Source organism: Scyliorhinus torazame, chromosome 9 (assembly GCF_047496885.1).
Source record: "Scyliorhinus torazame isolate Kashiwa2021f chromosome 9, sScyTor2.1, whole genome shotgun sequence".
In the NCBI taxonomy this organism is placed as follows: Eukaryota; Metazoa; Chordata; class Chondrichthyes; order Carcharhiniformes; family Scyliorhinidae; genus Scyliorhinus; species Scyliorhinus torazame.
The window spans coordinates 7,796,632-7,819,171 of record NC_092715.1 but is presented as its reverse complement, the minus strand read 5'-3'; the positions used below and the strand labels follow the sequence as shown (position 1 = coordinate 7,819,171).

Below are 22,540 nucleotides of genomic sequence, written 5' to 3'. Positions count from 1 at the left end.
CAGTGCGAGTGGGGTTCAGTGCGAGTGGGGTTCAGTGCGAGTGGGGTTCAGTGCGAGTGGGGTTCAGTGCGAGAGGGGTTCAGTGCGAGTGGGGTTCAGTGCGAGTGGGGTTCAGTGCGAGTGGGGTTCAGTGCGAGTGGGGTTGAGGTGCGAGTGGGGTTCAGTGCGAGTGGGGTTCAGTGCGAGTGGGGTTGAGGTGCGAGTGGGATTGAGGTGCGAGTGGGGTTCAGTGCGAGTGGGGTTCAGTGCGAGTGGGGCTCAGTGCGAGTGGGGTTCAGTGCGAGTGGGGTTGAGGTGCGAGTGGGGTTCAGTGCGAGTGGGGGTCAGTGCGAGTGGGGTTCAGTGCGAGTGGCGTTCAGTACGAGTGGGGTTCAGTGCGAGTGGGGTTCAGTGTGAGTGGGGTTCTGTGCGAGTGGGGTTGAGGTGCGAGTGGGGTTCAGTGCGAGTGGGGTTCAGTGCGAGTGGGGTTCAGTGCGAGTGGGGTTGAGGTGCGAGTGGGGTTCAGTGCGAGAGGGGTTCAGTGCGAGTGGGGTTGAGGTGCGAGTGGGGTTCAGTGCGAGTGGGGTTCAGTGCGAGTGTGGTTGAGGTGCGAGTGGGGTTCAGTGCGAGTGGGATTGAGGTGCGAGTGGGGTTCAGTGCGAGAGGGGTTCAGTGCGAGTGGGGTTCAGTGCGAGTGGGGTTCAGTGCGAGTGGGGTTCAGTGCGAGTGGGGTTCAGTGCGAGAGGGGTTCAGTGCGAGTGGGGTTGAGGTGCGAGTGGGGTTCAGTGCGAGTGGGATTGAGGTGCGAGTGGGGTTCAGTGCGAGAGGGGTTCAGTGCGAGTGGGGTTCAGTGCGAGTGGGGTTCAGTGCGAGTGGGGTTCAGTGCGAGAGGGGTTCAGTGCGAGTGGGGTTCAGTGCGAGTGGGGTTCAGTGCGAGTGGGGTTCAGTGCGAGTGGGGTTCAGTGCGAGTGGGGGTCAGTGTGAGTTGGGTTCAGTGCGAGTGGGGTTCAGTGCGAGTGGGATTGAGGTGTGAGTGGAGTTCAGTGCGAGTGGGGTTCAGTGCGAGTGGGGTTCAGTGCGAGTGGGGGTCAGTGTGAGTTGGGTTCAGTGTGAGTGGGGTTCAGTGCGAGTGGGATTGAGGTGTGAGTGGAGTTCAGTGCGAGTGGGGTTGAGGTGCGAGTGGGGTTCAGTGCGAGTGGGGTTCAGTGCGAGTGGGGTTGAGGTGCGAGTGGGGTTCAGTGCGAGTGGGGTTCAGTGCGAGTGTGGTTGAGGTGCGAGTGGGGTTGAGGTGCGAGTGGGATTGAGGTGCGAGTGGGGTTCAGTGCGAATGGGGTTCAGTGCGAGTGTGGTTGAGGTGCGAGTGGGGTTGAGGTGCGAGTGGGATTGAGGTGCGAGTGGGGTTCAGTGCGAGTGGGGTTCAGTGCGAGTGGGGTTCAGTGCGAGTGGGGTTCAGTGCGAGTGGGGCTCAGTGCGAGTGAGGTTCAGTGCGAGTGGGGTTCAGTGCGAGTGGGGTTCAGTGCGAGGGGGGTTCAGTGCGAGTGGGGTTCAGTGCGAGTGGGGGTCAGTGCGAGTGGGGGTCAGTGCGAGTGGGGTTCAGTACGAGTGGGGTTCAGTGCGAGTGGGGTTCAGTGCGAGAGGGGTTCAGTGCGAGTGGGGTTCAGTGCGAGTGGGGTTGAGGTGCGAGTGGGGTTCAGTGTGAGAGGGGTTCAGTGCGAGTGGGGTTCAGGTGTGAGTGAGGTTCAGTGCGAGTGGGGTTCAGTGCGAGTGGGGTTCAGTGCGAGTGGGGTTCAGTGCGAGTGGGGTTGAGGTGCGAGTGGGGTTCAGTGCGAGTGGGGTTCAGTGCGTGTGGGGTTCAGTGCGAGTGTGGTTCAGTGCGAGTGGGGTTCAGTGCGAGAGGGGTTCAGTGCCAGTGGGGTTCAGTGCGAGTGTGGTTCAGTGCGAGTGGGGTTCAGTGCGAGTGGGGTTGAGGTGCGAGTGGGGTTCAGTGCGAGTGGGGTTCAGTGCGAGTGGGGTTCAGTGCGAGTGGGGTTGAGGTGTGAGTGGGGTTGAGGTGTGAGTGGGGTTGAGGTGCGAGTGGGGTTGAGTGCGAGTGGGGTTGAGTGCGAGTGGGGTTGAGGTGCGAGTGGGGTTCAGGTGTGAGTGAGGTTCAGTGCGAGTGAGGTTCAGTGCGAGTGGGGTTCAGTGCGAGTGGGGTTCAGTGCGAGTGGGGTTCAGTGCGAGTGGGGTTCAGTGCGAGTGGGGTTGAGGTGTGAGTGGGGTTGAGGTGCGAGTGGGGTTGAGTGCGAGTGGGGTTGAGGTGCGAGTGGGGTTGAGGTGCGAGTGGGGTTCAGGTGTGAGTGAGGTTCAGTGCGAGTGAGGTTCAGTGCGAGTGGGGTTCAGTGCGAGTGGGGTTCAGTGCGAGTGGGGTTGAGGTGCGAGTGGGGTTCAGTGCGAGTGGGGTTCAGTGCGAGTGGGGTTGAGGAGCGAATGGGGTTCAGGTGTGAGTGAGGTTCAGTGCGAGGTTCGTGACCACAATTCAGTAAGTTTTAAAGTACTGGTGGACAAGGATAAGAGTGGTCCGAGGATGAATGTGCTAAATTGGGGGAAGGCTAATTATGACAATATTAGGCGGGAACTGAAGAACATAGATTGGGGGCGGATGTTTGAGGGCAAATCAACATCTGACATGTGGGAGGCTTTCAAGTGTCAGTTGAAAGGAATACAGGACAGGCATGTTCCTGTGAGGAAGAAAGATAAATACGGCAATTTTCGGGAACCTTGGATGACGAGTGATATTGTAGGCCTCGTCAAAAAGAAAAAGGAGGCATTTGTCAGGGCTAAAAGGCTGGGAACAGACGAAGCCTGTGTGGCATATAAGGAAAGTAGGAAGGAACTTAAGCAAGGAGTCAGGAGGGCTAGAAGGGGTCATGAAAAGTCATTGGCAAATAGGGTTAAGGAAAATCCCAAGGCTTTTTACACGTACATAAAAAGCAAGAGGGTAGCCAGGGAAAGGGTTGGCCCACTGAAGGATAGGCAAGGGAATCTATGTGCGGAGCCAGAGGAAATGGGCGAGGTACTAAATTAATACTTTGCATCAGTATTCACCAAAGAGAAGGAATTGGTAGATGTTGAGTCTGGAGAAGGGGGTGTAGATAGCCTGGGTCACATTGTGATCCAAAAAGACGAGGTGTTGGGTGTCTTAAAAAATATTAAGGTAGATAAGTCCCCAGGGCCTGATGGGATCTACCCCAGAATACTGAAGGAGGCTGGAGAGGAAATTGCTGTGGCCTTGACAGAAATCTTTGGATCCTCGCTGTCTTCAGGGGATGTCCCGGAGGACTGGAGAATAGCCAATGTTGTTCCTCTGTTTAAGAAGGGTAGCAAGGATAATCCCGGGAACTACAGGCCGGTGAGCCTTACTTCAGTGGTAGGGAAATTACTGGAGAGAATTCTTCGAGACAGGATCTACTCCCATTTGGAAGCAAATGGACGTATTAGTGAGAGGCAGCACGGTTTTGTGAAGGGGAGGTCGTGTCTCACTAACTTGATAGAGTTTTTCGAGGAGGTCACTAAGATGATTGATGCAGGTAGGGCAGTAGATGTTGTCTATATGGACTTCAGTAAGGCCTTTGACAAGGTCCCTCATGGTAGACTAGTACAAAAGGTGAAGTCACACGGGATCAGGGGTGAACTGGCAAGGTGGATACAGAACTGGCTAGGCCATAGAAGGCAGAGGGTAGCAATGGAGGGATGCTTTTCTAATTGGAGGGCTGTGACCAGTGGTGTTCCACAGGGATCAGTGTTGGGACCTTTGCTGTTTGTAGTATATATAAATGATTTGGAGGAAAATGTAACTGGTCTGATTAGTAAGTTTGCAGACGACACAAAGGTTGGTGGAATTGCGGATAGCGATGAGGACTGTCTGAGGATACAGCAGGATTTAGATTGTCTGGAGACTTGGGCGGAGAGATGGCAGATGGAGTTTAATCCGGACAAATGTGAGGTAATGCATTTTGGAAGGTCTAATGCAGTTAGGGAATATACAGTGAATGGTAGAACCCTCAAGAGTATTGAAAGTCAAAGAGATCTAGGAGTACAGGTCCACAGGTCATTGAAAGGGGCAACACAGGTGGAGAAGGTAGTCAAGAAGGCATACGGCATGCTTGCCTTCATTGGCCGGGGCATTGAGTATAAGAATTGGCAAGTCATGTTGCCCAGGGTAGAGGGGTCAATTACTAGGGGGCATAGGTTTAAGGTGAGAGGGGCAAGGTTTAGAGTAGATGTACGAGGCAAGTTTTTTACGCAGAGGGTAGTGGGTGCCTGGAACTCGCTACCGGAGGAGGTAGTGGAAGCAGGGACGATAGGGACATTTAAGGGGCATCTTGACAAATATATGAATAGGATGGGAATAGAAGGATACGGACCCAGGAAGTGTAGAAGATTGTAGTTTAGTCGGGCAGTATGGTCGGCACGGGCTTGGAGGGCCGATGGGCCTGTTCCTGTGCTGTACATTTCTTTGTTCTTTGTTCTTTGGGGTTCAGTGCGAGTGGGGTTCAGTGCGAGTGGGGTTGAGGTGCGAGTGGGGTTCGGTGCGAGTGGGGTTCAGTGCGAGAGGGGTTCAGTGCGAGTGGGGTTCAGTGCGAGTGGGGCTCAGTGCGAGTGGGGTTCAGTGCGAGTGGGGTTCAGTACGAGTGGGGTTCAGTGCGAGTGGGGTTCAGTGCGAGTGGGGTTCAGTGCGAGTGGGGTTCAGTGCGAGTGGGATTGAGGTGCGAGTGGGGTTCAGTGCGAGTGGGGTTCAGTGCGAGAGGGGTTCAGTGCGAGTGGGGTTCAGTGCGAGTGGGGCTCAGTGCGAGTGGGGTTCAGTGCGAGTGGGGTTCAGTACGAGTGGGGTTCAGTGCGAGTGGGGTTCAGTGCGAGTGGGGTTCAGTACGAGTTGGGTTCAGTGCGAGAGGGGTTCAGCGGGAGTGGGGTTCAGTGTGAGTGGGGTTGAGGTGCGAGTGGGGTTCAGTACGAGTGGGGTTCAGTGCGAGTGGGGTTCAGTACGAGTTGGGTTCAGTGCGAGTGGGGGTCAGCGCGAGTGGGGTTCAATGCAAGTGGGGTTCAGTGCGAGAGGGGTTCAGTGCCAGTGGGGTTCAGTGCGAGAGGGGTTCAGTGCCAGTGGGGTTCAGTGCGAGAGGGGTTCAGTGCGAGTGGGGTTCAGTACGAGTGGGGTTGAGGTGCGAGTGGGGTTCAGTGCGAGTGGGGTTCAGTGCGAGGGGGGTCAGTGCGAGAGGGGTTCAGTGCGAGTGGGGTTCAGTGCGAGTGGGGTTCAGTGCGAGTGGGGTTGAGGTGCGAGTGGGGTTCAGTGCGCGAGGGGTTCAGTGCGAGTGGGGTTCAGTGCGAGTGGGGTTCAGTGCCAGTGGGGTTCAGTGCGAGAGGGGTTCAGTGCGAGTGGGGTTCAGTGCGAGTGGGTTCAGTACGAGTGGGGTTCAGTGCGAGAGGAGTTCAGTGCGAGTGGGGTTCAGTGCGAGTGGGGTTCAGTGCGAGAGGGGTTCAGTGCGAGTGGGGTTCAGTGCGAGTGGGGTTCAGTGCGAGTGGGGTTCAGTGCGAGTGGGGTTGAGGTGCGAGTGGGGATCAGTGCGAGTGGGGTTGAGGTGCGAGTGGGGTTCAGTGCGAGTGGGGTTCAGTGCCAGTGGGGTTGAGGTGCCAGTGGGGTTCAGTGCGAGTGGGGTTCAGTGCGAGAGGGGTTCAGTGCGAGTGGGGTTCAGTGCGAGTGGGGTTCAGTGCGAGTGGGGTTCAGTGCGAGTGGGGTTCAGTGCGAGAGGGGTTCAGTACGAGTGGGGTTCAGTGCGAGTGGGGTTCAGTACGAGTGGGGTTCAGTGCGAGTGGGGTTCAGTGCGAGTGGGGTTCAGTGCGAGAGGGGTTCAGTACGAGTGGGGTTCAGTGCGAGAGGGGTTCAGTACGAGTGGGGTTCAGTGCGAGAGGGGTTCAGTGCGAGTGGGGTTCAGTGCGAGTGGAGTTCAGTGCGAGTGGGGTTCAGTGCGAGTGGGGTTCAGTGCGAGTGGGGTTCAGTGCGAGTGGGGTTCAGTGCGAGAGGGGTTCAGTGCGAGAGGGGTTCAGTGCGAGTGGGGTTCAGTGTGAGAGGGGTTCAGTGCGAGTGGGGTTCAGTGTGAGAGGGGTTCAGTACGAGTGGGGTTCAGTGCGAGTGGGGTTCAGTGCGAGTGGGGTTCAGTGCGTGTGGGGTTCAGTGCGAGTGGGGTTCAGTGCGAGTGGGGTTCAGTGCGAGTGGGGTTCAGTGCGAGTGGGGTTCAGTACGAGTGGGGTTCAGTACGAGTGGGGTTCAGTACGAGTGGGGTTGAGGGTCAATGGGGTGCAGTCTGAGAAACATGAACAGTGTTCTGTGTTTCCAATGGTTTAACCTTCTCGAGCTGTATCTGGGGGTGGGGGTGGGGTGGTGGGCAGGCAAGGCAGTGAACAATTATATCGGGGGCACTGTGACGAGAGGTATTTAAACACCGATACCAGAGAGACTTACCCATTTCACAGACAAACTAAACAATACTCAACACACAGAACACACAGCAGGAGGTTCAGCAGCCGTCAGAAAAGGGTTGTTCATTCTGGAAAAAATAACCCATGAGCTTCTCGATTGAGTTGAGCTGTTTGCAAAGGCCTGAGAGACATCAACAGATGATGAAGGAAGTTAATTCTCTCTCTTTCTGTGACTCTCTGAATCTCCGTCTCTCTGTGACTCTCTGATTCTCCGTCTCTCTCTCTCTGCGACTCTCTGATTCTCCGTCTCTCTGTCTGCGACTCTCTGATTCTCCGTCTCTCTGTCTGCGACTCTCTGATTCTCCGTCTCTCTGTCTGTGACTCTCTGATTCTCCGTCTCTCTGTCTGTGACTCTCTGATTCTCCGTCTCTCTCTCTCTGCGACTCTCTGATTCTCCGTCTCTCTGTCTGCGACTCTCTGATTCTCCGTCGCTCTGTCTGTGACTCTCTGATTCTCCGTCTCTCTCTGTCTGTGACTCTCTGATTCTCCGTCTCTCTGTCTGTGACTCTCTGATTCTCCGTCTCTCTGTCTGTCTGCGACTCTCTGATTCTCCGTCTCTCAGTCTGTGACTCTCTGATTCTCCATCTCTCTCTGTCTACGACTCTCTGATTCTCCGTCTCTCTGTCTGTGACTCTCTGATTCTCCGTCTCTCTGTCTGTGACTCTCTGATTCTCCGTCTCTCAGTCTGTGACTCTCTGATTCTCCATCTCTCTCTGTCTGCGACTCCCTGATTCTCCATCTCTCTGTCTGTGACTCTCTGATTCTCCGTCTCTCTGTCTGTGACTCTCTGATTCTCCGTCTCTCTGTCTGCGACTCTCTGATTCTCCGTCTCTCTCTCTGTGACTCTCTCATTCTCCGTCTCTCTGTCCGTGACTCTCTGATTCTCCATCTGTCTGTCTGTGACTCTCTGATTCTCCGTCTCTCTCTCTGTGACTCTCTCATTCTCCGTCTCTCTGTCTGTGACTCTCTGATTCTCCGTCTCTCTGTCTGCGACTCTCTGATTCTCCGTCTCTCTCTCTGTGACTCTCTGATTCTCCGTCTCTCTGTCTGCGACTCTCTGATTCTCTGTCTCTGTCTGCGACTCTCTGATTCTCCGTCTCTCTGTCTGTGACTCTCTGATTCTCCGTCTCTCTGTCTGTGACTCTCTGATTCTCCGTCTCTCTGTCTGTGACTCTCTGATTCTCCGTCTCTCTGTCTGTGACTCCCTGATTCTCCATCTCTCTGTCTGTGACTCTCTGATTCTCCGTCTCTCTGTCTGTGACTCTCTGATTCTCCGTCTCTCTGTCTGTGACTCTCTGATTCTCCGTCTCAATGTCTGCGACTCTCTGATTCTCCGTCTGTCTGTCTGTGACTCTCTGATTCTCCGTCTCTCTGTCTGTCTGTGACTCTCTCATTCTCCGTCTCTGTCCGTGACTCTCTGATTCTCCGTCTGTCTGTCTCTGACTCTCTGATTCTCCATCTCTCTGTCTGTCTGTGACTCTCTGATACTCCGTCTCTCTGTCTGCGACTCTCTGATTCTCCGTCTGTCTGTCTGTGACTCTCTGATTCTCCGTCTCTCTGTCTGTCTGCGACTCTCTGATTCTCCGTCTCTCTGTCTGTCTGTGACTCTCTGATTCTCCGTCTCTCTCTGTCTGCGACACTCTGATTCTCCGTCTTTCTGTCTGCGACTCTCTGATTCTCCGTCTCTCTGTCTGCGACACTCTGATTCTCCGCCTCCCTCTCTGTCTGCGACTCGCTGATTCTCCGTCTCTCTGTCTGTCTGTGACTCTCTGATTCTCCGTCTCTCTCTCTGTCTGCGACTCGCTGATTCTCCGTCTCTCTGTCTGTGACTCTCTGATTCTCCGTCTCTCTGTCTGCGACACTCTGATTCTCCGCCTCTCTCTCTGTCTGCGGCTCTCTGATTCTCCGTCTCTCTCTCTGTCTGCGACACTCTGATACTCCGCCTCTCTCTCTGTCTGCGACAGTCTGATTCTCCGCCTCTCTCTCTGCGACTCTCTGATTCTCCGTCTCTCTGTCTGCGACACTCTGATTCTCCGCCTCTCTCTCTGCGACTCTCTGATTCTCCGTCTCTCTGTCTGTGACTCTCTGATTCTCCGTCTCTCTGTCTGTGACTCTCTGATTCTCTGTCTCTCTGTCTGCAACTCTCTGATTCTCCATCTCTCTGTCTGCGACTCTCTGATTCTCCGTCTCTCTGTCTCTTATTCTCCGTCTCTCTGTCTGTGACTCTCTGATTCTCCGTCTCTCTGTCTGCGACTCTCTGATACTCCGTCTCTCTGTCTGTCTGTGACTCTCTGATTCTCCGTCTCTCTCTCTCTCTGCGACTCTCTGATTCTCCGTCTCTCTGTTTGTGACTCTCTGATTTCTGACTCTCTGTCTGCGACTCTCTGATTCTCCGTCTCTCTCTGTCTGCGACTCTCTGATTCTCCGTCTCTCTGTCTGCGACTCTCTGATTCTCCGTCTCTCTCTGTCTGCGACTCTCTGATTCTCCGTCTCTCTATCTGTCTGTGACTCTCTGATTCTCCGTCTCTCTGTCTGCGACTCTCTGATTCTCCGTCTCTCTGTCTGTGACTCTCTGATTCTCCGTCTCGCTCTCTGTCTGCGACTCTCTGATTCTCCGTCTCTCTGTCTGTGACTCTCTGATTCTCCATCTCTCTGTCTGTGACTCTCTGATTCTCCGTCTCTCTGTCTGCGACTCTCTGATTCTCCATCTCTCTGTCTGTGACTCTCTGATTCTCCGTCTCTCTGTCTGCGACTCTCTGATTCTCCGTCTCTCTGTCTGTGACTCTCTGATTCTCCATCTCTCTCTCTGTCTGTGACTCTCTGATTCTCCGTCTCTCTGTCTGTGACTCTCTGATTCTCCGTCTCTCTCTCTGTCTGCGACTCTCTGATTCTCCGTCTCTCAGTCTGTGACTCTCTGATTCTCCATCTCTCTCTGTCTGCGACTCCCTGATTCTCCATCTCTCTGTCTGTGACTCTCTGATTCTCCGTCTCTCTGTCTGTGACTCTCTGATTCTCCGTCTCTCTGTCTGCGACTCCCTGATTCTCCATCTCTCTGTCTGTGACTCTCTGATTCTCCGTCTCTCTGTCTGTGACTCTCTGATTCTCCGTCTCTCTGTCTGTGACTCTCTGATTCTCCGTCTCTCTGTCTGTGACTCTCTGATTCTCTGTCTCTCTGTCTGCAACTCTCTGATTCTCCGTCTCTCTGTCTGTCTGTGACTCTCTGATTCTCCATCTCTCTGTCTGCAACTCTCTGAATCTCCGTCTCTCTCTCTGTCTGCGACTCTCTGATTCTCCGTCTCTCTGTCTCTTATTCTCCGTCTCTCTGTCTGTGACTCTCTGATTCTCCGTCTCTCTGTCTGCGACTCTCTGATACTCCGTCTCTCTGTCTGTCTGTGACTCTCTGATTCTCCGTCTCTCTCTCTCTCTGCGACTCTCTGATTCTCCGTCTCTCTGTTTGTGACTCTCTGATTTCTGACTCTCTGTCTGCGACTCTCTGATTCTCTGTCTCTCTCTGTCTGCGACTCTCTGATTCTCCGTCTCTCTGTCTGCGACTCTCTGATTCTCCGTCTCTCTCTGTCTGCGACTCTCTGATTCTCCGTCTCTCTCTCTGTCTGTGACTCTCTGATTTTCCGTCTCTCTGTCTGCGACTCTCTGATTCTCCGTCTCTCTGTCTGTGACTCTCTGATTCTCTGTCTCTCTCTCTGTCTGCGACTCTCTGATTCTCCGTCTCTCTGTCTGTGACTCTCTGATTCTCCATCTCTCTGTCTGTGACTCTCTGATTCTCCGTCTCTCTGTCTGCGACTCTCTGATTCTCCGTCTCTCTGTCTGTGACTCTCTGATTCTCTGTCTCTCTCTCTGTCTGTGACTCTCTGATTCTCCGTCTCTCTGTCTGTGACTCTCTGATTCTCCGTCTCTCTCTCTGTCTGCGACTCTCTGATTCTCCGTCTCTCAGTCTGTGACTCTCTGATTCTCCATCTCTCTCTGTCTGCGACTCTCTGATTCTCCATCTCTCTCTGTCTGTGACTCTCTGATTCTCCGTCTCTCTGTCTGTCTGCGACTCTCTGATTCTCCGTCTCTCAGTCTGTGACTCTCTGATTCTCCATCTCTCTCTGTCTGTGACTCTCTGATTCTCCATCTCTCTCTGTCTGTGACTCTCTGATTCTCCGTCTCTCTGTCTGTCTGCGACTCTCTGATTCTCCGTCTCTCTGTCTGTGACTCTCTGATTCTCCGTCTCTCTGTCTGTCTGTGACTCTCTGATTCTCCGTCTCTCTGTCTGTCTGTGACTCTCTGATTCTCCGTCTCTCTGTCTGTGACTCTCTGATTCTCCGTCTCTCTGTCTGCGACTCCCTGATTCTCCGTCTCTCTCGCTGTCTGTGACTCTCTGATTCTCCGTCTCTCTGTCTGTGACTCCCTGATTCTCCGTCTCTCTGTCTGTGACTCCTGATTCTCCGTCTCTCTGTCTGTGACTCTCTGATTCTCCGTCTCTCTGTCTGTGACTCCCTGATTCTCTGTCTCTCTGTCTGTCTGTGACTCTCTGATTCTCCGTCTCTCTGTCTGTGACTCTCTGATTCTCCGTCTCTCTGTCTGCGACTCTCTGATTCTCCGTCTCTGTCGGTGACTCTCTGATTCTCCGTCTCTCTGTCTGCGACTCTGTGATTCTCCGTCTCTCTGTCTGCGACTCTCTGATTCTCCGTATCTCTGTCTGTCTGTGACTCTCTGATTCTCCGTCCCTCTCTCTGCGACTCTCTGATTCTCCGTGTCTCTGTCTGCGACTCTCTGATTCTCCGTCTCTCTGTCTGTCTGTGACTCTCTGATTCTCCGTCTCTGTCTGCGACTCTCTGATTCTCCGTCTCTCCATCTGCGACTCTCTGATTCTCCGTCTCTCTGTCTCTGACTCTCTGATTCTCCATCTCTCTCTCTGCGACTCTCTGATTCTCCGTCTCTCTGTCTGTGACTCTCTGATTCTCCGTCTCTCTGTCTCTGACTCTCTAATTCTCCATCTCTCTCTCTGCGACTCTCTGATTCTCCGTCTCTCTGTCCGTGACTCTCTGATTCTCCGTCTCTCTGTCTGCGACTCTCTGATTCTCCGTCTCTCTGTCTGCGACTCTCTGATTCTCCATCTCTCTCTGTCTGTGACTCTCTGATTCTCCGTCTCTCTGTCTGTCTGCGACTCTCTGATTCTCCGTCTCTCTGTCTGTGACTCTCTGATTCTCCGTCTCTCTGTCTGTGACTCTCTGATTCTCCGTCTCTCTGTCTGTCTGTGACTCTCTGATTCTCCGTCTCTTTGTCTGTGACTCTCTGATTCTCCGTCTCTCTGTCTGTCTGCGACTCTCTGATTCTCCGTCTCTCTGTCTCTGACTCTCTGATTCTCCATCTTTCTCTCTGTGACTCTCTGATTCTCCGTCTCTCTGTCTGTGACTCTCTGATTCTCCGTCTCTCTGTCTGTCTGTGACTCTCTGATTCTCCGTCTCTCTCTCTGCGACTCTCTGATTCTCTGTCTCTCTGTCTGTGACTCTCTGATTCTCCATCTGTCTGTGACTCTCTGATTCTCCGTCTCTCTGTGACTCTCTGATTCTCCGTCTCTCTGTCTGTGACTCTCTGATTCTCCGTCTCTCTGTCCGTGACTCTCTGATTCTCCGTCTGTCTGTCTGTGACTCTCTGATTCTCCGTCTCTCTGTCCGTGACTCTCTGATTCTCCGTCTCTCTGTGTCTGTGACTCTCTGATTCTCCGTCTGTCTGTCTGTGACTCTCTGATTCTCCATCTCTCTGTCTGTCTGTGACTCTCTGATTCTCCGTCTCTCTGTCTGTCTGTGACTCTCTGATTCTCCGTCTCTCTGTCTGTGACTCTCTGATTCTCCGTCTCTGTCTGCGACTCCCTGATTCTCTGTCTCTCTGTCTGTCTGTGACTCTCTGATTCTCCGTCTCTCTGTCTGCGACTCCCTGATTCTCCGTCTCTCTCTCTGTCTGTGACTCTCTGATTCTCCGTCTCTCTGTCTGTGACTCCCTGATTCTCCGTCTCTCTGTCTGTGACTCCTGATTCTCCGTCTCTCTGTCTGTGACTCTCTGATTCTCCGTCTCTCTGTCTGCGACTCCCTGATTCTCTGTCTCTCTGTCTGTCTGTGACTCTCTGATTCTCCGTCTCTCTGTCTGTGACTCTCTGATTCTCCGTCTCTCTGTCTGCGACTCCCTGATTCTCTGTCTCTCTGTCTGTATGCGACTCTCTGCCTCTCCGTCTCTGTCTGTGACTCTCTGATTCTCCGTCTCTCTGTCTGTATGCGACTCTCTGACTCTCCGTCTCTGTCTGTGACTCTCTGATTCTCCGTCTCTCTGTCTGCGACTCTCTGATTCTCCGTCTCTCTGTCTGTCTGTGACTCTCTGATTCTCCGTCTCTCTGTCTGTGACTCTCTGATTCACCGTCTCTCTGTCGGTGACTCTCTGATTCTCCGTCTCTCTGTCTGCGACTCTCTGATTCTCCGTCTCTCTGTCTGCGACTCTCTGATTCTCCGTATCTCTGTCTGTCTGTGACTCTCTGATTCTCCGTCTCTCTCTCTGCGACTCTCTGATTCTCCGTCTCTCTGTCTGCGACTCTCTGATTCTCCGTATCTCTGTCTGTCTGTGACTCTCTGATTCTCCGTCTCTCTCTCTGCGACTCTCTGATTCTCCGTCTCTGTCTGCGACTCTCTGATTCTCCGTCTCTCTATCTGCGACTCTCTGATTCTCCGTCTCTCTGTCTCTGACTCTCTGATTCTCCATCTCTCTCTCTGCGACTCTCTGATTCTCCTTCTCTCTGTCCGTGACTCTCTGATTCTCCGTCTCTCTGTCTGCGACTCTCTGATTCTCCGTCTCTCTGTCTGCGACTCTCTGATTCTCCATCTCTCTCTGTCTGTGACTCTCTGATTCTCCGTCTCTCTGTCTGTGACTCTCTGATTCTCCGTCTCTCTCTCTCTGCGACTCTCTGATTCTCCGTCTCTCTGTCTGTCCGTGACTCTCTGATTCTCCGTCTCTCTGTCTGTGACTCTCTGATTCTCCGTCTCTCTGTCTGCGACTCTCTGATTCTCCGTCTCTCTGTCTCTGACTCTCTGATTCTCCGTCTCTCTGTCTGTCTGTGACTCTCTGATTCTCCGTCTCTCTGTCTGTCTGTGACTGTCTGATTCTCCGTCTGTCTGTCTGCGACTCTCTGATTCTCCGTCTCTCTGTCTCTGACTCTCTGATTCTCCATCTCTCTCTCTGTGACTCTCTGATTCTCCGTCTCTCTGTCTGTGACTCTCTGATTCTCCGTCTCTCTGTCTGTCTGTGACTCTCTGATTCTCCGTCTCTCTCTCTGCGACTCTCTGATTCTCCGTCTCTCTCTGTCTGTGACTCTGTGATTCTCCGTCTCTCTGTCTGTCTGTGACTCTCTGATTCTCCGTCTCTCTGTCTGTGACTCTCTGATTCTCCGTCTCTCTCTGTCTGTGACTCTCTGATTCTCCGTCTCTCTGTGACTCTCTGATTCTCCGTCTCTCTGTCTGCGACTCTCTGATTCTCCGTCTCTCCGTCTGCGACTCTCTGATTCTCTGTCTCTCTGTGACTCTCTGATTCTCCGTCTCTCTCTGTCTGTGACTCTCTGATTCTCCGTCTCTCTCTCTGTGACTCTCTGATTCTCCGTCTCTCTCTGTCTGTGACTCTCTGATTTTCCGTCTCTCTGTCTCTGACTCTCTGATTCTCCGTCTCTCTGTCTGTCTGCGACTCGCTGATTCTCCGTCTCTCTGTCTGTCTGTGACTCTCTGATTCTCCGTCTCTCTCTGTCTGTGACTCTCTGATTCTCCGTCTCTCTGTCCGTGACTCTCTGATTCTCCGTCTCTCTCTGTCTGTGACTCTCTGATTCTCCGTCTCTCTGTCTGCGACACTCTGATTCTCCGTCTCTCTCTGTCTGCGACTCTCTGATTCTCCGTCTCTCTCTGTCTGTGACTCTCTGATTCTCCGTCTCTCTGTCCGTGACTCTCTGATTCTCCGTCTCTCTCTGTCTGCGACTCTCTGATTCTCCGTCTCTCTCTGTCTGTGACTCTCTGATTCTCCGTCTCTCTGTCCGTGACTCTCTGATTCTCCGTCTCTCTGTCTGTCTGTGACTCTCTGATTCTCCGTCTCTCTGTCTGTGACTCTCTGATTCTCCGTCTCTCTCTGTCTGTGACTCTCTGATTCTCCGTCTCTCTGTGACTCTCTGATTCTCCGTCTCTCTGTCTGCGACTCTCTGATTCTCCGTCTCTCCGTCTGCGACTCTCTGATTCTCTGTCTCTCTGTGACTCTCTGATTCTCCGTCTCTCTCTGTCTGTGACTCTCTGATTCTCCGTCTCTCTCTCTGTGACTCTCTGATTCTCCGTCTCTCTCTGTCTGTGACTCTCTGATTTTCCGTCTCTCTGTCTCTGACTCTCTGATTCTCCGTCTCTCTGTCTGTCTGCGACTCGATGATTCTCCGTCTCTCTGTCTGTCTGTGACTCTCTGATTCTCCGTCTCTCTCTGTCTGTGACTCTCTGATTCTCCGTCTCTCTGTCCGTGACTCTCTGATTCTCCGTCTCTCTCTGTCTGTGACTCTCTGATTCTCCGTCTCTCTCTCTGCGACACTCTGATTCTCCGTCTCTCTCTGTCTGCGACTCTCTGATTCTCCGTCTCTCTCTGTCTGTGACTCTCTGATTCTCCGTCTCTCTGTCCGTGACTCTCTGATTCTCCGTCTCTCTCTGTCTGCGACTCTCTGATTCTCCGTCTCTCTCTGTCTGTGACTCTCTGATTCTCCGTCTCTCTGTCCGTGACTCTCTGATTCTCCGTCTCTCTGTGTGTCTGCGACTCTCTGATTCTCCGTCTCTCTGTGTGTCTGTGACTCTCTGATTCTCCGTCTCACTGTCTGTCTGCGACTCTCTGATTCTCCGTCTCTCTGTCTGCGACTCTCTGATTCTCCGTCCCTCTGTCTGTGACTCTCTGATTCTCCGTCTCTCTCTGTCTGCGACTCTCTGATTCTCCGTCTCTCTGTCTGTGACTCTCTGATTCTCCGTCTCTCTGTCTGCGACTCTCTGATTCTCCGTCTCTATGTCTGTCTGCGACTCTCTGATTCTCCGTCTCTCTGTCTGTGACTCTCTGATTCTCCGTCTCTCTGTCTGTGACTCTCTGATTCTCCGTCTCTCTGTCAGTGAACCTCTGATTCTCCGTCTCTCTGTCTGTGACTCTCTGATTCTCCGTCCCTCTGTCTGTGACTCTCTGATTCTCCGTCTCTCTGTCTGCGACTCTCTGATTCTCCGTCTGTCTGTCTGTCTGTGACTCTCTGATTCTCCGTCTCTCTGTCTGTGACTCTCTGATTCTCCGTCTGTCTGTCTGCGACTCTCTGATTCTCCGTCTCTCTGTCTGTCTGTGACTCTCTGATTCTCCGTCTCTCTGTCCGTGACTCTCTGATTCTCCGTCTCTCTGTGTGTCTGCGACTCTCTGATTCTCCGTCTCTCTGTCTGTGACTCTCGGATTCTCCGTCTGTCTGTCTGCGACTCTCTGATTCTCCGTCTCTCTGTGTGTCTGCGACTCTCTGATTCTCCGTCTCTCTGTCTGTGACTCTCTGATTCTCCGTCTGTCTGTCTGCGACTCTCTGATTCTCCGTCTCTCTGTCTGTCTGTGACTCTCTGATTCTCCGTCTCTCTGTCCGTGACTCTCTGATTCTCCGTCTCTCTGTGTGTCTGCGACTCTCTGATTCTCCGTCTCTCTGTCTGTGACTCTCTGATTCTCCGTCTGTCTGTCTGCGACTCTCTGATTCTCCGTCTCTCTGTCTGTGACTCTCTGATTCTCCGTCTGTCTGTCTGCGACTCTCTGATTCTCCGTCTCTCTGTCTGTCTGTGACTCTCTGATTTTCCGTCTCACTGTTTGTGACTCTCTGATTTTCCATTTCTCTTTTGTCTGATGTTAGATTTGAAGCTGGTTATTCTTCCCAGAATGTATCATGATCAGTGTTAGCACCTCTGGCATGTCAGTGAGGGAGCCGCACTTTACCACCAGAAATACGGAGGCCATCAGAGTTTCCAGGCGTTTTTCATCATGATGATGAAGTAGACATCTGTGTCTATGGAGGCACTGACTCCCGCGTAGTAATTCTGAAACTCCTCCGTCGTAACCTACAGTCACACCAAACAGGATTCATCACAGCTGCCGACATCACAGGAACCAGTGCCGGGCAGTTCCTGAAGCTCTCTCTCCTTCAGAGAAGCCTGGGCTCCGTAGTGCTGCAGTGATCTGGCTGAACCCTCTGTAACGTGACTTCTGTCTAGATTTCTCCCTTCCCTGAGGGAGCTGCCTTATGGTGGGAAAGTCCACATGGTCACAAGTTTGTCCAGTATCTCAACTAAGGGCCGGTTTGCCACGTACAGACCAAGCTGCAAGAAGCAGTCGGTAGGAGGAACACGACTAAACTAGATGCTGCTATCAATCAACACACAGCAGGTATGTCCAGTGAGAAGGCTTACAACACCAGGTTAAAATCCAACAGGTGTGTTTCAGACACTAGCTTTCGGAGCGCTGCTCCTTTCTCAGGTGCAGCGCTCCGAAAGCTAGTGATTCAAAACAAACCTGTTGGACTTTAACCTGGTGTTGTAAGACTTCTTACTATGCTCACCCCAGTCCAACGCCGGCATCTCCACAGCAGGTATGTCAATACAGAATAAACCCCCAGCTCGGTTACAGTTTACAGCTGCTTTCAGCAGAGGAGCAGTGGGAACCTCAGACTGAACAAGACTGACGAACATCCCAGATGCTGAGCTGACCGTCACACATTTAACTTCAATCAAACCCTCACAAACTGTTCATTCCCTTCACAGAGAACTGTCCCGTCTGCTTCCCAAATCCCTCAATCCCAACCTACCCCGTCTGCTTCCCAAATCCCTCAATCCCAACCTATCCCGTCTGCTCCGCAAATCCCTAAATCCCAACCTATCCCGTCTACTCCGCAAAATCCCTCAATCCCAACCTATCCCGTCTGCTTCCCAAATCCCTCAATCCCAACCTATCCCGTCTGCTCCGCAAATCCCTCAATCCCAACCTATCCACCTGCTTCCCAAATCCTTCAATCCCAACCTATCCCATCTGCTCTGCAAATCCCTCAATCCCAACCTCTCCCATCTGCTCTGCAAATCCCGCAATCCCAACCTATCCCGTCTGCTTCCCAAATCCCACAATCCCAACCTATCCCGTCTGCTTCCCAAATCCCTCAATCCCAACCTATCCCATCTGCTCTGCAAATCCCTCAATCCCAACCTATCCCATCTGCTCCGCAAATCCCTCAATCCCAACCTATCCACCTGCTTCCCAAATCCCTCAATCCCAACCTATCCCATCTGCTCTGCAAATCCCTCAATCCCAACCTCTCCCGTCTGCTTCCCAAATCCCTCAATCCCAACCTATCCCGTCTGCTCCGCAAATCCCTCAATACCAACCTATCCACCTGCTTCCCAAATCCCTCAATCCCAACCTATCCCGTCTGCTTCCCAAATCCCTCAATCCCAACCTATCCCGTCTGCTCTGCAAATCCCTCAATCCCAACCTATCCACCTGCTTCCCAAATCCCTCAATCCCAACCTATCCCGTCTGCTCCGCAAATCCCTCAATCCCAACCTATCCACCTGCTTCCCAAATCCCTCAATCCCAACCTATCCCATCTGCTCTGCAAATCCCTCAATCCCAACCTATCCCGTCTGCTCTGCAAATCCCTCAATCCCAACCTATCCACCTGCTTCCCAAATCCCTCAATCCCAACCTATCCCATCTGCTCCGCAAATCCCTCAATCCCGATTTAACCCATCTGCTTCCCAAATCCCTCAATCCCAACCTATCCCATCTGCTCTGCAAATCCCTCAATCCCAACCTATCCACCTGCTTCTCAAATCCCTCAATCCCAACCTATCCCATATGCTCTGCAAATCCCTCAATCCCAACCTCTCCCATCTGCTCTGCAAATCCCTCAATCCCAACCTCTCCTGTCTGCTTCCCAAATCCCTCAATCCCAACCTATCCCGTCTGCTTCCCAAATCCTTCAATCCCTACCTATCCCATCTGCTCCGCAAATCCCTCAATCCCAATTTATCCCATCTGCTTCCCAAATCCCTCAATCCCAACCTATCCCGTCTGCTCCGCAAATCCCTCAATCCCAACCTATTCACCTGCTTCCCAAGTCCCTCAATCCCAACCTATCCCATCTGCTCCGCAAATTCCTCAATCCCAACCTATCCCGTCTGCTTCCCAAATCCCTCAATCCCAACCTATCCACCTGCTTCCCAAATCCCTCAATCCCATCCTACCCCATCTGCTCTGCAAATCCCTCAATCCCAACCTATCCCATCTGCTCTGCAAATCCCTCAATCCCAATTTATCCCGTCTGCTTCCAAATCCCTCAATCCCAACCTGTCCCGTCTGCTCCGCAAATCCCTCAGTCCCAACCTATCCACCTGCTTCCCAAATCCCTCAATCCCAATTTATCCCATCTGCATCCCAAATCCCTCAATTTCAACCTACTCACCTTCTCTCCAAATCCCTCACTCCTGTCCTTCAATCCCAACAACTACTAACACTAGAGCTCTACACAATTTCCACAGCTATGAAATTATCTCCTCCACATAATCTACAGAGGCTGTGAGGTGCAATGGGCAGTGGGCAGTGTCCCTCCACTCAGTCAGAGGGTGTGAGGGCAGTGGGCAGGGTCCCTGCCTCTGGGTCAGAGGGTGTGTGGGCAGTGGGCAGCGTCCCTGCCTCTGGGCCAGAGGGTGTGAGGGCAGTGGGCAGGGTCCCTGCCTCTGGGTCAGAGGGTGTGTGGGCAGTGGGCAGCGTCCCTGCCTCTGGGCCAGAGGGTGTGAGGGCAGTGGGCAGTGTCCCTGCCCCTGGGCCAGAGGGTGTGTGGGCAGTGGGCAGCGTCCCTGCCTCTGGGCCAGAGGGTGTGAGGGCAGTGGGCAGTGTCCCTGCCCCTGGGCCAGAGGGTGTGTGGGCAGTGGGCAGCGTCCCTGCCTCTGGGCCAGAGGGTGTGAGGGCAGTGGGCAGTGTCCCTGCCCCTGGGCCAGAGGGTGTGAGGGCAGTGGGCAGCGTCCCTGCCTCTGGGCCAGAGGGTGTGTGGGCAGTGGGCAGCGTCCCTGCCTCTGGGCCAGAGGGTGTGTGGGCAGTGGGCAGCGTCCCTGCCTCTGGGCCAGAGGGTGCGTGGGCAGTGGGCAGCGTCCCTGCCTCTGGGCCAGAGGGTGTGTGGGCAGTGGGCAGCGTCCCTGCCTCTGGGCCAGAGGGTGTGTGGGCAGTGGGCAGCATTCCTGTCTCTGGGCCAGAGGGTGTGTGGGCAGTGGGCAGCGTCCCTGCCTCTGGGCCAGAAGGTGTGTGGGCAGTGGGCAGCGTCCCTGCCTCTGGGCCAGAGGGTGTGTGGGCAGTGGGCAGCGTCCCTGCCTCTGGGCCAGAGGGTGTGTGGGCAGTGGGCAGCGTCCCTGCCTCTGGGCCAGAGGGTGTGTGGGCAGTGGGCAGCGTCCCTGCCTCTGGGCCAGAGGGTGTGGGCAGTGTCCCTGCCTCTCAGTCAGAAGCTCTGCGTTTGAGTCCCACCCCAGGACTTGACGGCAAAGGGAGCCGTGTTCCTAATGCGGCAAAGCAGGCTGAGAATTAACTTGCAAAGTCCTTCCAGCACACACCCACGGTGGGGGGAGAGGGAGAGTTGCAGAGTAGAGGCGCTCTGGTACCAGGCTGGCCACCCATTCCAGGAATAAAGCTCACTAAAGGAACAGGTTAAAATCTGCCTTGTTCATCACTAGGCGGGAGACAGAAACCACAACACAGTGCACAACGCAGGGCCGGATATATAATCCCAGCTCCAGGATTCGAATTCTCTGGGATCTAGACTCAAACTAATGTGGATGGGATATAACCCTGAACCCCCTAACAGACTGAGTGTGGGAGGAGTGAATGCTGACTCACTGTGCGCTGTGGGGCATTCTGCTCATGCAATGGGTGTTAAAACGGCCAGACAGATTGCATCTAATAATCCAGATGTGCTGGAAACAATTCCACTCGGAAGGGTCCACTGCGGATAGAGCCTGGGAATGAGCAATCCAGCAGCCACAACCACTGTTACTCACTGTTCAGAGTTTTGGGCAGTATGCTGGGACCCTGCTCGATGTTGGACAGGACTCGGGGTAAAGTGCGGTGTTCCGGGAAAGCAAGGCTGAAGACTGGGAACAGGCCTGTGTCACATACTCTTCTCAATTTAAACATTTCCTTTAGAAATTCCTGCGTTGACTTATAATGGAGGCCTCCCATATAAACGTGTCACGCTGTAACTGCACTTTCCCACCAGTAGGGGCACTGCCCACTGCAGCCGATATTGGTGACATTTCCCCAACTCTAACCTGAACAGTTACCTTGCAGTCAGATACTCGAGGTCCTGTGGACAGCCGCTTTGTCAGACTGCAGTTCACTGTGACCAATGCTGTGACAAATCTACGCACATTCTCACTATCCTCTACGGCAGACAGCTAGTTTGTCACTTTGCAATGTTAGCTGAAGCTTTGCTAGTATCTCACAGCTGCATTTCTAAATAAAAGTTGACAGTTAAACGGGTTAAGATCACAGTTAAAGCAATGTTTGTCACAGGACACCCATTTACAGTGTTCATTTATTGCTAAAAAAAGAGACACGCTTTCCAAGCTTTTTGTGTCACATGGCCAGGACAGAAAGGCAAGACTACCCTTCCAGAGAGGGGAGAGACTGGGCGCAGAACAATTATTATTCCCCTTTGAGTTTTGCTATTCCTGCGCCTCTGTCTTGGTGAGTGCTGTTGAAAATCTCCAACAGCTTGTCTCTTTCTTCAGCAATACCCGAGAGACTGTTGATGGCAGGCAGTCTGGATATCTGCACCACCACTGGCTCAATCAGACAGTACGAAGTCTTACAACACCAGGTTAAAGTCCAACAGGTTTGTTTCGATGTCACTAGCTTTCGGAGCTAGTGACCGAAAGCTAGTGACATCGAAACAAACCTGTTGGACTTTAACCTGGTGTTGTAAGACTTCGTACTGTGCTCACCCCAGTCCAACGCCGGCATCTCCACATCAATCAGACAGGGCTGTATGTCTGACCTCTGCCCTGTGGTTAATGAGGAGGTGCAGGTCAACTGGTGTGGGGAGGCTGGGGCAGCTGGGGAGGCAGGGGGGGCAGGGCAGGCAGGGGGGGCAGGGCAGGCTGGGGAGGCAGGGGAGGCTGGGGCAGCTGGGGAGGCTGGGGCAGCAGGGCAGGCTGAGGAGGCTGGGCTGGCCGGGGAGACTGGAGCAGCTGGGGAGGATGGGGAGGCAGGGGAGGCTGGGCGGCTGGGCGGCTGGGGAGGCAGGGCAGGCTGGGGAGGCAGGGCGGCTGGGGAAGCAGGGGAGGCTGGGGAGGCAGGGCAGGCTGGGGAGGCTGGGGAGGCGGGGAGGCAGGGCGGATGGGGAGGCAGGGGCGGCAGGGGAAGCTGGGGAGGCAGGGAGGCTGGGGAGCGGGGAGACGGGGGTGCGGGGAGACGGGGGTGCGGGGAGACGGGGGTGCGGGGAGACGGGGGTGCGGGGAGACGGGGGTGCGGGGAGACGGGGGTGCGGTGAGACGGGGAGTGGGGAGACGGGGAGTCGGGGGTGCGGGGAGACGGGGACTCGGGGAGACAGGGGGAGACGGGGTGCGGGGAGACAGGGGTGCGGGGAGACGGGGTGCGTGGAGACGGGGGTGCGGGGAGACAGGGGTGCGGGGAGACAGGGGTGCGGGGAGACGGGGGTGCGGGGAGACAGGGGTGCGGGGAGACAGGGGTGCGGGGAGACAGGGGTGCGGGGAGACAGGGGTGCGGGGAGACAGGGGTGCGGGGAGACAGGGGTGCGGGGAGACAGGGGTGCGGGGAGACAGGGGTGCGGGGTGACAGGGGTGCGGGGTGACAGGGGTGCGGGGTGACAGGGACGCGGGGAGACAGGGGTGCGGGGAAACAGGAGTGCTGGGAAACAGGGATGCGGGGAAACAGGGACGCGGGGAGACGGGGTGCGGGGAGACGGGGTTGCGGGGAGACAGGGGTGCGGGGA

At 54.2% G+C, this 22,540-nt stretch overlaps 1 protein-coding gene across 2 annotated transcripts in view; it reads right to left on the bottom strand.

Annotated features, from left to right (window-relative positions):
- capslb (calcyphosine-like b) overlaps positions 1-22,540 on the bottom strand; it is a 186,860-nt gene that overhangs the window by 108,494 nt on the left and 55,826 nt on the right. Inside the window, exon 5 of one of the 2 annotated variants that reach the window (XM_072515591.1) lies at positions 16,489-16,610. The exons of the other annotated variant lie outside the window; for it this stretch is intronic. Within the exon in view, the coding sequence (XP_072371692.1) occupies positions 16,509-16,610 (102 nt within the window). The 3' untranslated portion in view covers positions 16,489-16,508. The remainder of the gene's footprint in view (positions 1-16,488; positions 16,611-22,540) is intronic. 2 annotated transcript variants of the gene reach the window in all.